The sequence below is a fragment of the Montipora capricornis genome, chromosome 8, assembly GCF_036669925.1.
Source record: "Montipora capricornis isolate CH-2021 chromosome 8, ASM3666992v2, whole genome shotgun sequence".
NCBI lineage: Eukaryota > Metazoa > Cnidaria > Anthozoa > Scleractinia > Acroporidae > Montipora > Montipora capricornis.
In genome coordinates this window covers 21,720,017-21,738,309 of record NC_090890.1, presented here as the reverse complement: position 1 = coordinate 21,738,309, position 18,293 = coordinate 21,720,017, and the positions used below count along the sequence as shown (strand labels likewise).

Genomic DNA, 18,293 nt, shown 5'->3' with positions numbered 1-18,293 from the left:
TTTAAGCATAGAAACTCATTCGATCAACTTTAACTGTTTCTATTTTCACCCCATTCGGAATCACAATTTATGACATTGATCGCCCTACTATTGCCATTTGTAGCTGTTTGCAAAATTACTAAGTCTTTGTTAGTATTTCTGTGATGCTATTGTTGAACATTTGATTGAAAGATTGTTTCAAGGGAGCACGAGTTCGTGTTTGAGCTGTGCAAAGTGCTATGTAGGGTTGGTCATGTAACGCAATATTTAGTTGTTACACAACACAAGCCGGTTGAAAAGGTTACTCAAGGTCATCCATCCCAGGTGGCCGCTTTTTCTATCCATTGCGCTGGGCGGGGGGAGGGAAAGTGCCAAAAAAAAAAAACTCTTGCTGAGGCCATCAAAACATGTCTCAACGTGAAAGAAAAAGTGGGAACAAACTTAAATACAGCTTTTGACTAGTTACTGTTGAATGTTTTTCGTAGTACTTTTGTGCTCTATTGTGAACTGTTTTGTTTTGCACCACTGATCGGGTTCAATAAAGGAAATTTAGGGCTTACCTCAAGGTAAGATCCATTTTCTGCTCAATCCTGTCAAGGATTTAGCAAAGCACTGAAAGACCTGTAGCTAACCGTATCGACTGGATTTTCATTGAAGAAGCAATTTAAGAGGCTACTACAAGAATGAGTGTTTTTTTCAAGGACAGCGCTGCTTGGTACTGTGATATGGTGGTCATTCTGGTACTGTATTCCACTGCCCCTTCTGTTCAAACTGACGTTCTTGTTGCATCACCCTTATGCCGCCCTCCCGTTTATTTTTACTTTTTATTTTTCTTTTCAAGTTTGGCTGGGTTATGTTGTTCGTTTCTTCTAGGTGTGATATGTTTTTACACCCTAGAAGTATATAAAGGAACTGAACTGCGACTTGCATGTTAAATAAGTACTCCCCGCTATAATTGGCCATGAAATAGACTATAAAGGGGTAGGGGTTCAGAGAGGCCACCAGCACATACTCAGGGAAAATTGACCCAAGTACCACCCCCTCCCCCCTCCCCCTCCCCCTCCCCCCGGGCAGTACTCGAGTACGCAGTGCATGCGCTGTGATTGGTCAATTCTACCGACCTTATTTCGAGCTCAAGATGTGCCTTGGTTGACAGCCAGTTCAGATTAGTCTGTATGCATGAGTGGTGACGGTCACGCTACAGAGAAAACATCTGCAAACTTTCAGTTATTCTCACCGTTGACCATCATTTTTGGGACATGAAACAAGTAAACGCGTAGTTCTTTCTCAAATAGACAAAATTCAATAACCAATGAGCGAGTGTGAAGTGGACAGACGGTTACCCGAAAGTGTTTCTTTCAATCTTTGGAGTTATGCCCTAGCGTGTGACAGAAATGTGATCGACTGCGTGAGCTTGACACTTTGAACGCAAACGCACAGGAAAACTACTGGGATTCTTTTGCCCTCGGGCTGCAATAGACGATAAGTTGGCTCGGCTAAATGTTGTGTTCATTTCGGTGTTTCTTTTCAGCGATGGAAAGGGTCTTTAAGCAGCGAGAATAGTACTAATTGTCTTCCTGAAATCATTTAAGCTATTCCACAGCATTGTATAAGTCGGACATTGTTCGGGAAATTCGGAGATAACGCGTGACGGAAAACTGCTCTCCTCGTGAATTAAACCTCGTAGTTCGAAATCGCCTGTTTCGATCTTTGTTCGACCGCGGTAGTTTTTGAGTGAGCATATTTGAGGGTTATGGACTGTAAATGCCTGTGCTAATGCGTCCTACAGCAACCGGTTTCAACCACAGGTGCAAGTAAGACATGTGCATTTCTTAATGTGAATATTGGGCAACGAAAACTGAATGTTTTGTTAATGTATAGTTACAGGTGGTTCGATTTGTCACAAATAAAACACCTGTGCCTGCGCACTTTTCATTGGCTTGATCTTCTAAATAATTCTCTAATAATGTTTAACTGGCGTCTCGAAATGGTTTCGTCCCAGTGTGAAATACTGTAAACTACCGTATATCTAAGCCACCGATTTTTTCTGTTGTCGGGCAAGTTTTATTCCTACTTTATCACTCTCTCTGGTTTAAAGTTGATTCAAGCTGGCATTCTTACTTTTATTGTTCAGGTCAAGCAAATAACGTACGCTGGACCCTCAAGGTGAACATACATTTCCTTATTTGTACTTTGTTTTGAGTTCCTTATTATTGCAACTAAATTCCTCTCGTTTTATTTCTTTCCTTTTTGACTTATACGATAAATTGCTTCCACAGTCACGCGGATAGTCGGTACTAGGTTGAGACACTACCCGTAATATTAAATTATACAAAATTATACACGGAAAATATTTTGTCTGTTGTTAGATTCGGGAATTGTAATCAGTCTTTTAAAAACTATTTCTTTGACTCCAAATATCCTTCGGTTGTTGTCTTAAGCAAAAATTTCGACCGCCGTTTACCTTCATATGTGTCCCGGCTGTTACGCAAAATGTACATTAAGTGTCACGGAAATAGTAACTGAGAAGCTTTTCATAAGTGTTACAGAGTCAATAAATAGTGTAAACAAAACAGTTCAATTCTAGCATGCACCGTCCATCCCGTTGTAGAGAGATAATGGACGTAGTTTCTACAGAAACTGGTGAATAAAGTTAGTAAAAATCGCTTATTCTGCTCGAAAATCTGCTGGGACACCTTTACTCTGCTCGCATTCTGCGCAGTATCTGAAAAAAATTTCGCAAATACAGAAGGGAGCCTGGGCCTAACCCCTCAAAACTAATTCGGATATATTTGTTATGCGAACGAAAATTCTAGTTCATTTTACGTTAGGTCGAATAATTAAATCAAACGCGAGTTATTTTCCATTTATTTTTTGTGTAGTTTTAAAATTTTTTCGCAACTGTTATGCATAATATTAGTGCCGCCGATTTCCCCCTTTTCTGCTTGATTATTCTGCTGGAAATTCCGCCGGCAGAATTTATCCAAGCCTAGTCGCTGACGAAACGAAGACTGGTGCATTCATGTGTTGTTACTTGAAATACTTTTGTCACAGATCCCTGAAACTGACTGAAAGAAAAAAGAATAATGACCACTGCGCAACGTATAGCAGATTACTACAAGTGGGCTATAGAGAACGGTGGTGAGTTGTTATGTGTGTTTTAAATTCTATTGATACTTATGAATTTAAGAATCACTGGCCGCTTTTATACTAGAGGTGCATAATCCGTCCACACGAATTATGCGTCTCTCATCATGGTTATGCGTGTAGTGTAAAGACGGGATGAACCATGAAATACGCATAATGCGCCTAGGACGAAATTGGGCAAACATTTTTTCTGCATCTGTTAAATCCGTCTAGTATAAAGACTGGCACAAGACGCATAACGCGTCTACACGAACTATCCACTTTAGTTCGTCTTCCAAGATGCGCTAAACTGGAAAGTTCGTCCAGACGCATACTGCGTCCCGTGCCCGTCTTTATACTAGACGAATTTAACAGACGCAGAAAAAACGGTTTGCCCAAGTTCGACCCAGACGAATTATGCGTCTCTAGTATAATGAAAGGCCCCTTGGAGCCAACAATTAACAATGTTGCTATAAGCTTTTGAGTGAGGCAAATGTGGAGAAACTTACAAAAAATCACATATGTCCTACATGCAAAACTATTTCAGTCCCCTATCAGACATAATTTTAAGATTGGCCATCTTCGGCATCCGTTTGTTGTTTGCGTGACGTACAGTTAAATTGTGGACTTGTTTCGATAGTGGAAGTAAATAAGAAGTGTGTACTGACAAAATAATTCGTGCATCACATTCTTAGTGGTTACAACCAAAGGGTTAACAGACTGAGTTTCTTGGTATTCGAAAGAAAAAAAAATGTCCGGGCTCGGCTTTAGCTTCGAGGGCATTTCGGCGAAGATTCCTAAAGTCCGCAGGCCACGGTCCGCACCAAATGCCCACTCCACAAAAACTCATTTATTGCGCTTGCGCGCATGAATGAGTTAAAAACGGCCATTGAATTTAACAAGTGTCCCGTTAACTTCATTAGCAAAAAGACGAAATTTTACAGAAGAATGTGACAAACTAAACAAATCTTAGGGTGCGTTCGATTGACCGTACAGTAGGAATACATGGCATAAAAGTTAGGAATCCTTCGTTTTTACGGAGATTCACATTAAAATTGTCTGCTAAAATGCTATTTTAAACATATCTTTATTATCCCTGTTGCTTCAAAACGCCAGACATACCGTTTTAGATCATTACTCTACGTATTCTTATTCCGGAATAGGGCCAATCGACCGCTCCCTTAAAATGTTACCCCTTACGGTTATCTATAATCATCGTCTTCATAATCAAACAACAATTACTAACCGAGTTCAAGGACTCAGGGCCGTACTCTAAATTACGGCCGGCGTTTTTGGGAAAAAAAACAAAGGTCCGTAATTTACAGTAAGGACCGAGCAAACGAGGTTAGTAAGATATTTATTGTATCTCTGTAGTAACCAGCCGCGCGGGAAAGGAAACTACAATAGTTGAAGTCAAGCGGAAGGTTCAACCGTCATAAAGATCTGAAAAACGATAAAATCTCTTGGTTTTTTTTTAAATAGTCGCTTGCGAGATTCAAACAGTTTTACATGTTTATGCAACAGAAAAGATATGAAAACTTGCTAGAGAATGTTTTATCGAAATGTCAAATTTATCGAGCCGTACTGTAGAATACGACCCGCTAATTTAACCAATCACAGCGCGCGTACTATCTGAGAGATATAGAAGATAACGTATAATTTTTGCAAAGTATATTTTACGCAGATGTGCACCCAAGATAACTCTAAGAAGCTAACCTAATCGAGTGCCGATATCCAGTTTTCATCACTGTCATTTACTTCAACCTTTGTCTCACAGTTTACTCGTTGTTCCAAACTGTTCTGTTTTTATTTCAGATCCAAAGACGGCAGACTGGCCGCTCATTGCTACACCATGGCCCACCATCTCACTTGTGGCCATGTATCTTTTCATTGTCAAAGTTGGTCCTAAAATCATGGAAAAAAGAGAAGCTTATAATCTTAGAGAGTTGTTGATTGTCTACAATTTTGCACTTGTTGTTCTATCAGCTTGGATGTCATACGAAGTGAGTCTTTGGCATCGGTTTTTAATACCTCCACTGTTTCTGTTCGGTCTTTTGTCCTGGTTTTTGATTTCTTTCATCTCTTTTTCTCAGTTTGTCGCATCAATTCTGGATATTCCAAACTTCAATTTCTTTTGTCAAGCGGTACCCCAAGTCCGTGATGATCAAAGACTAAATAGAGTAGGTAACCATCTATAACAGTCATTGCATGCGCGTTGCTGTTTATAGCGGAGCTATTATGACATTGGTTTTGTTCATGACTTCATCGTATCCGTCGCTGCTTTGACTGGAACCCGCCTATTTTTTGGCGGGAAGTTGAAAGGCCAGCCTACTGCATTTGGCACTGCGTGTTAGTAAAACAAGCAAAAAATTTTGAAGGCAACCAAGAACAAGCTAAGTATTTCGTATGAGGAAAACAACGAAGGAAGAGAAAGACAGAGAGAAAGAAAACCACTAAGAAGGTGACTAGTAAGCGATGCTTAAAGTGAAAGAGCAACTGTGAGCGCAAGAAAACAGGCGAAATATCAGTGACAAACAACGAAAGAAAGCAAGAAGGAGCCCGAGTAAAGAGACGACATTTATATTTTTACAATGACTGCAAAATTCTCGCTCGCTCATTGGCTAATTTTTATTGTTAATAAGCGGACAGACACATAAATGTATAATTTATGCGATAATGACGCGATCATTGTTCACTTCAGATTGAAGTTTCTCGCATTTTTGTCCCGCGTTCTTCTCGTGTTTTGACTTAATTTTGATCCCTCTGCCTTATTTTGTTATTGTAAAAAACAAATTGATGTCAGTTTTTCATGTTGCTTTCCTGTTATTGACAATGAATTTCGTCATAACATTGTCAAAGTAGTCTGCGAATCAACTCGGCTATCGCCTCGTGGATCCACAGCTACTTTGACAATGTTATGATGAAATTCATGATCAATAACAGGACAGACGCATGAAAAACTGACATCAATTTGTTAAACTGACGTGTAGCAGAAGAACGAGCAAGCATAAGCACAGAAAAACAGACTGAATAATGGTGACTAAGAACGGTGAAAAGAGCACGGGAACTGAAAGTAGACTAATTTATACTGATGAGCAGGTTGGACTGGACTGTAAGCAGACTAGTTATAAAAATATCTGAAAACAAAAACCTAAATAAATAATGATCGAGGCTCCGCCTTTAGGCTTACCTAAATACATATTATCGATGAATATGAACAGGTTTCAAATAAGGATGCTCTTATGTTCACAGCTAGCCCGAGTTTGTTACGTTTACTGGCTGTCGAAGTTTGTGGAATATTTGGACACAGTGAGTTTTATTATTATTTTTCCTTTTTTATTTATTTTTCGCTTTAAATTTTTATATTTTTTGTTACTGCAAATCTGATCGACTTTTTTGTTTTATGGCAGTTTTTCTTCATTCTCCGCAAGAAAAACAATCAAGTAACATTTTTACACGTGTATCATCACACAAGCATGTGTATCTTGTGGTGGTTGGTTTGCAAATATATTCCAGGTTAGATGAGAATTTGAATTTTGTTTTCATTCGGGATAATGTTCCCTATCGAAGGGTGGGGGACGGGGAGAAGGGGAGCAAAAGAACAAGTGAAAATAGATGACATTGAAAAGATCAAAGCACCCCATGGGTCGAATCATGAATGTAGATGAAATTTAATGGGGGCCTTGATATGACGAAGTGAATTGGAAGTAACCTCCAATAAATTTTAGGAAAGAAGGTACCAATGCAGACCCCGCTTACTCCTGTGACTTGTTTCTTGGGCTTCGCGCATTCATGGTCACGAGTTAAAAATACTAGAAACAAGATCGAAATTTTGTGTGTGAAAAACGTTGAACAAGGTTTCCTTGTGAGTAAGATCGTTTAACATAGAACCATTTTTTTACGACTACACTTTGATTTTTCTTTTTACTGATATTTGTTTTGTTTCGTTTTTTTCTCTTTTCAGGAGGTGTCTGTAGGTATCTTATTTTCTAAGTAGCATGTTTTAACGTCCTTCTCATTCCGTCTTTACGCTTTTATTATTTGCTGTAATGATTCCTCTTTTTGTTTTGTTTTTTGTCTTTCCAGCTTTTTTCGGTGCAGCATGCAATAGCTTCGTGCACGTGGTGATGTATGCATATTATTGTCTGTCGGCTATTGGTCCTCAAATGCGTCCATACTTATGGTGGAAGCGTTACATCACCAAACTTCAACTGGTGAGAAATTTTGCCTTTGTTTTCATGTTACCAAGATGGCCAAACAACAGTACTAAACTAAAACTTTCCTTTGTCCAGTCAGACGCCTATTAATTAAAACTCGAATTCTTGTCGTCTGCAAACTGTTCAATTCTTTCAGTGTTTCGTTCGAGTTCCAAGTTGCAGGGGTTGAGCAAAACGCAGCCATGCAAAGGCAGGGTATAATCTTCACCTAATAACACAGAGCTGAGTTTGGGTTTTGCGGGAGGGTCGATGAGACATTTGCGATGATTTGACGAGAAAAGAAAGCAGAACCCTTGGTGTTATTTCCGGTGCTTGTCAACTGTTCCCGTAAGCTCTTTCCATCATTTGAGATTGAGCTAAGTACAGTTCCTTGGCCTCCTCAAAGTTAGAAGTCCATACAGAGTGCAGTTTGCATTTTGTTCAGGAGAATCTCTGATTTTTATTTTTTTAATCCGTTGTTATAAACTACAGCAAGCAATCAGCATCTTTTCCTGATTCTTAGTGCTGCAAAAACGTAGACACAAACTCACATTTTATTACCAGCACTTAAGTACTACTGTCGAAAATTGCATAAACACGTGATCAGGCAGTAGTTTCCATCACTATCCATATTTGACGAGGCGGGAGCGCTCAGTAATCATGTAAAGTAAGAGGTATTTTCAAAACCCGTCAAGAGTCTTTAATACGTGGTCAGACAAGCCAGATTTCACGAGTAGAGAGTGCTCTAAATCCTGCAAATCAAGAGCTTTTTCATGCAGAACTGAGCAATGTGTTAGGATGGTGGGATATTGGAAACGACAGACTCCCAATAACCAAGAGTGAATTTTAAACCAGTCCATGTTATAGCACAGCCCGGACCAAGAGGTCTGGTTCTAGAGAGATCACATGACAAAACTGAATGTTAAAAAGCCATTGATCGAACTTAGCCTGCAGAGCAGGCGTTTTTTGGCAGGCGGGCGCTTGTTCAATGTCTAAAGTTCGTAATGGGCTGGCATTTTGAAAGCACGCAGCCCGTAAAGGATTGAGACGAGGGGCGGGGGAAGAGGCGGAGAGGCCTCTGTTAGTCTTGCTATCCAAAATGTCGGCCAACAGTTCTTACCACAACAAAAATGGCTAGATCGAACGCTGTCATTCAAGTTGGTGTTTCCAGTCTTCTTTGAAGATAAAAATACTGTATGGTTGCATTAGAACAGGTTTTTATATTATCAAAAATTTTGACGATAATTTTTTGAAAAGCGTTCCAAATTTTTAAACGGGTCGCAAAAAAAAAGTATCATCTCCCAAAACGCCAGTGATTGACGCATACATCAATCACATAAACCAAACCGCCTCATCATGAAGGAGAGCTCATTTTTCCCTTTTCACTCGACAATGGAAAGATTACAACATTGCTCTGCTCTGCGATCGCCAAAATAGACGAACCAGGGGAACTCGATCTTGACACCTGGCTCAGCGTACATCGCTCCGAATTCTCAGAGTAGGATCCCTAGACGTATGCTGGATATCGGATATCATAACTGCCGCTCCCATTGTGAAAACTGCAGAAAGAACGTGGAAAAACTTCATTTTGCCCTGCCACAATGATTACGCGTTTGAAATTGCAATGATCTATTTCCTACCGAAATTTAAGATTTAAGGCCTACTGTACACGAATAGGTTGAATGACACCTTGATGCTTAAACAAACAAAATTGTTTCCGTTGCCAAAAATCACTTCGGCTTCTTTGAAGAGTGGCGGAATTTTGGCAATCCGCAAAAAAATTGGAGAGTTTTTTGAACGTGGGTTCGCACTTATTTCTCATCTTGTAGTGACAGATTAATAACTTGTATAAACAAAATTCACTCTTGAGCGAGCTAGGCCTTACTCACAAGATTCTTCAACCATTTACTAATTTCCAACGATGCTGTGTATAATGTTATATGATTCAGAAAAAGAAGGAAAGAAAGAACCGAGAAAAATGAAAATAGTACAATTGGATAAAACATCTTGATTATTTTAAGAAGTGTTTTCAAACCACGGCATACTTTCAACCAATGCTCCTTTGAAACGAACCAATTCCTTTCCCCTTATGCTCCTGACGGAACAATCAATGTTGAGGCAGACAACAGACACCAGGAAGGCCTGTAGGTACATGTTTCTCTTCACCATTAACTTAATTGAACACTTTTGCTTGCAAATCTCGGCGGATTAGTCGTGATTTAAGTAAAATCATGGAAAATATGTAAGTGTATATAAAAATACAACTAAATATTAGTGTAGTATACATGTAACCCAAGGCAAAAAACATCATTTGTGCGTCTTAACCGCCATGGAAAAGAACATGTTAACATGTCAACGAGTTAATGGCCAATCCCAATTCTATTTGTCGCGTTGAACTTACCAGTTTTGTTAAAATCGTGCTTGGAACAGAATTGAACTCTTACAGATATTGAAGTGAATTAAGTTATATTATTCTTGGCAAAATGAGTAGGAAAATTAGTTTATCAGCAACAAAATTCTGCCATTTTCATACCAAGTGCAAAAAGCAATAAAATTGAATTCACATCTTTGCATGCGGAACTCTCGTGGAAAGAGATGCAAATAAAAGGAAAATTTCTGTGAACAGAATGAGTATAAAATTACAGTAGGGCTTGGCACAAATCATCTGAGTTGGGGCCGATACTGAATCAAAAGCCCTATATGGTTCGTATTGACTGTGGGTAAGCCTTTTTCTCTCCTCGGGGCTGATAAGACTAAACGATCACATAGGCAATGGAACTTCACTATTTCCGAATCCTTTCTTGGCTTTTTGGCTGTCCGACTGAATGCCAGTAAGGCCCTTTTTAAAGATGTGGGACGTAGTAACAGCACTAGAATGTTGTCAAACATAACAGTTTCGTCACAAGCAAATTGTAACCGATTTTTTCTTTCTTTCTTTTTTTGTACAGACTCAGTTTGTGATTGTTGTGATATACTTGTCCAATGCCTTTCGACGTAATTGCATTGGTTTTTGGGGGAACGTTCAGCTCTTGTTACATTTGTCTTTTGTCGCCACAATGGTTATACTTTTTGGCAACTTCTACATCCAATCATACCTCGACGCAAATAAGGCCAACAGAAGAAACAAACAAAAGAAACACGACTAGATAATGCATATGTTAGCCCAAGTTGTGACCTGAATTCAATCTATTCCAATAAAACGAAATGACATCCAATCTCGTCCACACCAGAGACCGCGATTTTGTCGGTCAGCACCGAAACTGTTCTCCGAAATAAGCGCAGGCGTAGTGGGGACCAATTTTTGTAATGGCTAGCAACTACTAAATTTCCCGTTGAGATCGCTAGCGGACTGAGCTGACCGAAAAAGTCGCGGATTCATCAAATGATGCTGTATTAAATAAAGATCAAAAATAGGAGTCAGAAGATAGACGGACGTGCAATTTTAACTTGTTCTTAGAAAATATATGCTGTCTTTTATGGTGAATGAGTTTATTGCACTTACGTTAAGGAGGTTTTACGTTTGTTTGGATCATTGTAGTTATCTAGACCTTATGTATTGTAACGTAGTGAGAGGTTGTTCTTTAGTAAAACTGCGTCCCTGTAACTGTGAACTGTAATTTAGATTACATTTATGTCGCATGGTCATTCTGTGATTTAATTACCTTAACTGTAAAAATAAAATTTTGTCTGTCTGTTCAAGCGCATGCTTGTATCTTTTGCCATCTCTCAAGTATTAACTACATCCTCTCATTTTCATTTATTGAGTTGTTAAAACGCTCATTCCTATTCGATGCTCTTTTATTTTGAAACAAAAGACGGAGCTGTTTCGCCAGACAATACATCCCCTGTTGGCTTGGTGTAAACAAATGAGGTCAACGATATGTCGTCTGTAAATAAATACTTCAGACTCTCCTTCTGCTCTGGTAATGTGATTACTTTGTTGTAATAAGATCCACTCAGTTGTAGTCCAGGTTTTCCTCACCCAGACAAAAGGTCTCCCAGTCAACAAAATTACTTCGTTACCCGTTTCTTTTTCCCGTTCTTCACCTGTCGAATCAATTGTCACATCCCAAGACAAGATCTCTCTGTGCAAGTCTCTCTTTTTCCTCCAATTTTATCCTCTTCATTTCCCCTCTTTTAGTGATTACGTCAGCACATTTTATTCTCTTGTACACGTGTACTTTAGAGTAACACGTGAGCTTGATTTACATAACCGGCTCTGCCAGTGCAGATCGCATTTATGTTATCAAGTCAGTCATTCATTGACGCAATCGATCCTCACTCAATGCCACTCTATCTTTTCGTTGTTGGTTTGATTTGTCAAATTGTTTGTCTTTCCTCAAAAAAATTTCGTGATATATAGAATGTTAAGGTTGATCTTAAGATGTCGAATTCCATGTTCTGGTTTCTTGTTCGTCAACGATTTGATCATTGCGTAATAAATTTATTCTGCCTGTGATGTCTTCGACTATAACAGATACCACATCTCATGTCATCGAGTAAATCCCACCCCATCAACAACAAACTGACATATGGTCAATAAATGGTAACGTTCATTGTAGTCAAAGTATAACGTTTCAGGTTCTAAAATTAGAAAGTAAAATTGCAATTAATCACGCGCTCAGCTCGCTTGACTGCGTCTAATCACTAATTGTAGCCTCTTTTCTTTTTCATTTTAGATCCAGTTCTTGATTGTTGCTGCCCACGCATCCAACGCTATTCAAAGTAACTGTGGATTTCCAAATGGTTTATTGTGGCTCCAGTCTGGATACATGTGCTCTCTGTTTGCTTTTTTTATCAACTTTTACACCAAAACTTATGCAGTAGTCAAGAACAAAGTTCAGTAATTCAGTTAGCGGCCCGTGGTCTTCTTTCGTGCAGAGAAACTTTGTTTGGTCTTGATTATGTTTCATCTTATTTCGATCCAAGGTGAAGAGGTTAAACTGGTTAGAATCCTTTTCACAAAACAAGAAAAAGAATTCAGAGTCAGAAATTCTGAGGAACATACAATAATATATTACTTTCTCTTCCTTTTTTAAACTTGATCCTGTTAATTAGTTTTCTACTTTTTCACCAGTCTCCAAAGAGTTTTATGCATTTTTAAGAAAGATATAGCTTTATTGAAGCTTAAGAGCGTAATTAGATCTTATTAACCAAAGCGGGAGGTCTTCACAGAAGATCGCCGGTAGACGTTCCATCTATACCAAGGACCAAACTGAGGTCAAATTCTTACTTAACAAGATGTTTATTATATGGCCAAAAATAAATCTAAAGGACAAAAAACCTTTCAATTGCGACCTCATCTTTGCCCGTAGCTTCCCCAGTCGGCTTGACTGGAATTCGCAAACGTTTACTCATTCTCTTTACCTGCTTCCTCGTTACTGCGATTCTGCCTTTTAATATAATTACATTACAAAAAAATGCCTTGTTCCTGTTAGAAAGGCCTGGTTTTCACTAGCGACGCAAGCATAAGCATAAGAAGCATACGTTAACACAGTAGCTTGTTATTCATTAGAGCCTTTTGTTAGAACCAATAGACACTGATTAACAACATGTTAGGGACTGGTCAAAGGGTATGGGGGGGGGGGGGGGGGGGACGGTGGGCCGGAGCAATTGGAAATGCGGCAGATAAAAAACACATTACCCACCCCTTACTTTTGGCACAAAACTATTTGACCCACCCCTAAATGAAGGCTGAAACTTACATGACCCACCCCCTGATAAAAGTTTTTTTTTTTAATATAATCAGTTATACCACATTTGTTTATGAAGTTGTGGTGGTGTTGATTTACGGTTAGGTTTGTTTCTTAACCAGATACAAAAGCATGTAAAACTAACGAGAATATTATTTAACTAATTCAGCTTTTGTAAGCCATGTTTAATTAGTGACTTGTTATTATTTAAAGTTTCTCATCCTAGTGCCATCAAATTATGTGTTGGGAAGTTTGCTCAATGGCACATTGCTGTCACCGTCACTCGAACTGTTTATAGAGGCAAGTTTTGTAAAAGGGATATCTTCTTCATCTGAGCTTCATCTGAGATTTCTTTTTTTTTTATCATTTTAATTTCGGTTTAACAGTTGTATTTTACGAACAAAGATAAAATTGGACGTCGTTAAAGTGCTACTGTGATCAAATTTTTATCCCTTGAGTTTTTTGGTTTATCACATAGAGTACCATGAAACATTAAAAACACTGTTTACCGTTTGGAAATATCTGCATTGGTTCCAGAGATATTTAAGTTTGAAAAATGTGTTAAATATGCAAATGAGAAGGCTGATGACGTCATTCACCCAACCCAATAGAACATCAAGAATATAAATAGAGCTATCTCGGTCAATTTGCAACAGAGACCATTGAAACTTGGTGAGCTGATAGTTCTGAAGGCAACACACCTACGACTGTAAAGAAATTGGTTCCCATGGCAACTCACTCTTTTCCAGTCCCCTCCAACCTGATTTCAATATTTTGGTGATCTCAGGCTAGAAATACATTTACTAAGGCCACAAACTCGACCTAACATCTTTATATGCTGACAGGATCATGCAGATGAGGCATCATTTGCAAATATCAAAACAGAACGCCAAAGGTGGTCTGCAAAGCTTTTAATATCAGGGAGGTCTGGAACCCAGTATGTTGCCATGGTAACAAAAATGGTATGCTCATATTGGTGGAACACATCTACTAGAATCTTAGTGCAAAGAACCAAGTATTTCTGATACAAATTGGCTGAGATATCTTTCTCCATCATACTTGATCAAAATTTGGTAGGGTTTATGACGTCATCACTTGGCTAATTTGCATATTAATAAAACTTGAATATCTCCAGAACAAGAAGAGATATTTGAAAATGGTAAACAGCATTCTTCTTCTCGTACAGACTACGTGTTTATGTGCCAAAATGGCTTCGATAGGGAAGATTCAAATTTCGTCACAGTAGCACTTTAAAGCTGCCATGCTTTGAATTTATTGTTAGCTATTTCAACAGAATCAAGCCCTCGATCATAAAAAAATATATATTTTTAACAATGTGCCTATTCCTGTTTAAAATAGGATGACCCACCCCCCAATGGGTCGCTGACAATCGAACGACCCACCCTTGCTAAGGGCTCAAAATCTGATGACCCACCCCCTTTCTGCTCTGGCCCACCTTCCCCTATACTTTCTGACCAGTACCTTAATGCACTTGCGTGTGTGGCTCGTGCTTATGCTTTATGTAATGTATTCTGAAAATATGCTCTTGAGACAACAACTTTTTATTAATTTTATTCTTTACGTACAAAGTACTTTATTTAATTTTTACCGCAGGTACTTAGTGTAGTTCTATCATAACTAGACCCTCCGTGAGGGTACACTGGGTTGCCTGTGGTACGTGGAGCGTTCCAGGCAATTTTTTTCGAGTTGGGGGTCATTAAGACCATTTAAGGGGTCACCCAGAAGTCATACCAGCAGAGGCCCTTTGGCTCACAGGTCCTCACACGTTCGTACGACGAAACAGATCCTTTTCTGAGGTTAAAAACCCGGCTACCGGCCTATTAATTAATCATTTGTCAGAAAGAAGAAATTCCTGTCCTCTTTAGAAAAAATAGACACGCATTGCTTCCGTGTGGTAGTGAAGTAACACAGCGATTTGTTCCATAATGTCAACTGAGCTGTGTGTTGTCTTCCAGGAGATTCAAGTTGTCCTTGCTTAATATGTAGCTTCAACAGTGCTCGATATTGTTTTGGTATTGTCTATCATTGCAGTGCCATGGTAGAAGTCTTGGGTAAATAGCCTGAGAAGACATGTGGTTACTTTCAAAGTACTGAACCCAGAAAGATTGAAGAAAATAAATGGGAAGTGAGAAACATTGGCTTCTGGGCGGACATGTTGATAATTTTCAAGCTCCCTCGCAACTTCTTTTCACCACAAGTTCAAGCGTGCCCTCTGAGCATCTGACAGCTTTGTAATACTAAAGTTTACTACACTTAACCGCTTTCCGGTGGGGTTAGTATCTGGATGGGTGACCTAAAACATAGACCCCTTAGTAAAACAGAAGTATTGGACCGAAAATGCTATTAACGCTAACAAATGCGAACTCAGCAAGGTACAGATTTTGTTAGCTTGCTTTATGCAAAAACAAATATTGATGCAAAAGTAAATAAATATTGATACACAATTTTTAGAAAGAGCAGAAGGAAGTTTCCAGGACGGTCGCTCGAGAATAACATTTTTACGACATGAAAACAACATTAATTTCGAACCTTGAAAATAGAATATAAAAAGTTACGATAAGCGACAAACAGTTTGGGAGATTTTTGCTACGGTCAATTACTTTTGGCTGCACAAATAAATCGCAAAATCGAAAGTGACATGGCCGGAATTCAGCGGGCGCCGTGGTTACCGCGGCATGTTTACTCGCCAAACAGTGAAGCATCTGTGTCAAATGATGGCAAGATACCGGGTTTTTGTAAGTTTCTTTTTCTGTCAAGTGTTATAAACTTTGAAAATAAAATGAGCGAAGTCAAAACAAAGATCACAATTGCCCAACTCTTGAGGTTGACCATTTGTCAAAGTCAAAATTTACTCTCCAAGACTCGTACGACGTTATTTATCACCAGGTAATTCCATCATTTTGGAAATAGCAGCTACTTTATTATTCATCGGCGTCACAATTTTTCACTGATTTTGGGGCTCATTTTGTTGAAACTCAAGCACGCTTCCAACAGACCTGTTTATTTTCGTGAATCCTTCCTGCTTACAGAACAATACCAAAAAAATCCTCGCGTATCACATTTCAACCCAGGTTAAATTTGTTAAGCTCGAAAATTACACAACATAAAGTTCACAAAGGCTGGAAATCTCTCAGCAAAATCCTTTTCCAGCGAAAAATTAATTGAAACAAACAACATATTTACTATTAGAGGCAAAAAAACAGCTCGCTTTGATTTCGGCTCGACGGGCAAAAGATTGTTGTCGAAGTCCATTACTCGTCGCTTTTAAGATTCCAGATCATCATCGCCTGTCTTGTTCATCCAATTGACGTTCCCTTCTTGAGCTCCACGAGAGCATATTTTGTTGACTAAAACGCCATTCGCGTTGCAATGACTTTTGACGCCAGTGCTGGTTAACGAGAATAACAAACTCACGAGGCAGAATGTATATTTATATTTAATTAAGTTAGCACAATAGAAAGCCGCTAACCTCATTTTAACACGAAAATGCTTTACTATTGCCATAAAAACTATCCAGTTAAGCTCGCATACTATAAAACAAACATGATGAATTCATAAAGGCGACCTTTTCCAGCGAACAATTTTTTGAAACAAACAACATATTTGCTATTAGAGGCAAAAACATCTTCCTATTTCATTACGTGCGTGAAGAGAAAAAACTCAATCGTGTCAAATATGCGCAATATTACAACAAAAAAAATTTCAAGATAAAACCTTTTCCTTGAATAATGAAGCACAAAATAGACGACAAGCTTTCTTTCAAATAATTCTTGGCTGTCACATTTCCAATTATTTTTTTACTGAATACTGTGCAGAGTTGATCACATATCCACTTAAGGTGTTCCATTCGTTCTCTGTCTTTGTTGAACCCATAAGTTACCAGAGAATTTTCCATTTGGTTTCAGTGTTCTACATAACAGCACACTTGGTAAAATATTAGAAATACAGCTCACTTTGATTTCTGCTCGACGGGCGATAGATTGTTGTTAAAGTCCATTACTCGTCGCTTTTAAGATTCCAGGTGTTTGTATTTCACCGCCTGCCTAGTTTATCCAACTGACTTTCCATTATTGAGCTCCATAAGGGTATATTCTGTTTAAGGATCCACTAAAACGCCATTCGCGTTACATGACTTTCGACGCCATTGCAGGCTAAGTTAATGATTCTACTGTGTCCACCAGAGAAATCTACGCCTTTCCACTACCCTCTCGATCCTAAGAAAATACGTGCAGAAGGTTCTATGCACAAAGACACCACTTACCAGGGGAGTGACAGGCAAGACGTTTCCCGACACGGAAAATAAAACGGAGAAATCTACCCATTTTCCGACTAGGATTGCCATACGGCAGCCCAGTAAAAAAAAAAAACAAGGCAGATTCCGACTGGGTTTGCCATACTGGCTACCCAGTAAATAGTTTCCTCTATTTATGATTAACTTTATTGACTAATTATTATGCCTTTCCACTAATCAGACTAGTAATACTACTTCGACTCTTTGACCTTATTTTTACGTAACTGGCTGTGAATTCTTAAGTTGTCTTGCTTGCTGGGAATATATATTGAATTGCTGTTCCTAGCTGGTAAAAAAATTCGTTCGTTTTTGTCCTGGCTATCAACGTATTCATTGTCAAGGAAAGTATATTTTCAGTGGCGACTTGTCTCAAGGAAACTCCTACGGATTCATTTTATCCATCAACAAGAGACTGAGTGTCAATCATAGCGGAGCTCCGCGCGCGCGCGGAGCACCATAGTTAAGAAAATGTGGCAACCCATCGATGTGAGAAAATTTGGTTTTATAGCCATGACGTCATGAACGTCCGTACAACGTACGTACGTACGTCCGTCCGCCCCTTCATGTATGCCAATGTGACCAGTACACGTAACCATATCACGGGCTCAAGTTTAGAGCTCATCAAGGAGGCACATTTGACAGACAGAGCTGAAAAACGACTGCGCAAGTCACTGATCCGCGGCACGAAACGCAGGCTCAAGGGCGCGCTCATTCAAAAAGACTATATGTTCGCCGGAAAATGACAGCCGTTGATTAAATCAAAAAAATAAGGTCGCTGTTTGAAAGATAAGGATTTTGTCACAATTTTTGACGAGTTTTGATGTTTTTCCAAAAATTGAAGGGGTGTACAAATTGTGTAAAAATTGTTTTCGCGCGGTAAATGCACCTTTCGTGTGACTATTCGATGAATGGAGGTAACGAGCGCTGCAATGCTTACTTTTTTGACAGTGTTGGCTTTTGTCGCAAGTTTCTCGAACGGTTTTTGCA

The 18,293-nt window shown here is 39.0% G+C and overlaps 1 protein-coding gene across 6 annotated transcripts in view; it reads left to right on the top strand.

Annotated features, from left to right (window-relative positions):
* The window catches only part of LOC138014301 (very long chain fatty acid elongase 4-like), a 13,633-nt gene extending 120 nt beyond the window's left edge, over positions 1 to 13,513 (top strand). Inside the window, exons 1-10 of one of the 6 annotated variants that reach the window (XM_068861348.1) lie at positions 1,391 to 1,787; positions 2,114 to 2,145; positions 3,034 to 3,120; positions 4,921 to 5,108; positions 5,199 to 5,285; positions 6,358 to 6,414; positions 6,516 to 6,621; positions 7,070 to 7,078; positions 7,192 to 7,319; positions 10,250 to 11,002. In XM_068861348.1, coding sequence (XP_068717449.1) covers positions 3,066 to 3,120; positions 4,921 to 5,108; positions 5,199 to 5,285; positions 6,358 to 6,414; positions 6,516 to 6,621; positions 7,070 to 7,078; positions 7,192 to 7,319; positions 10,250 to 10,447 — 828 coding nt within the window. In that variant the 5' untranslated portion in view covers positions 1,391 to 1,787; positions 2,114 to 2,145; positions 3,034 to 3,065 and the 3' untranslated portion in view covers positions 10,448 to 11,002. Of the gene's footprint in view, positions 1 to 1,390; positions 1,794 to 2,113; positions 2,146 to 3,033; positions 3,121 to 4,920; positions 5,109 to 5,198; positions 5,286 to 6,357; positions 6,415 to 6,515; positions 6,622 to 7,069; positions 7,079 to 7,191; positions 7,320 to 10,249; positions 11,003 to 11,980 lie in introns of those variants that run through there. The other 5 variants (XM_068861347.1, XM_068861350.1, XM_068861346.1 and 2 more) reach the window with 5 other exon arrangements.
* Positions 13,514 to 18,293: the final 4,780 nt, after the last annotated feature.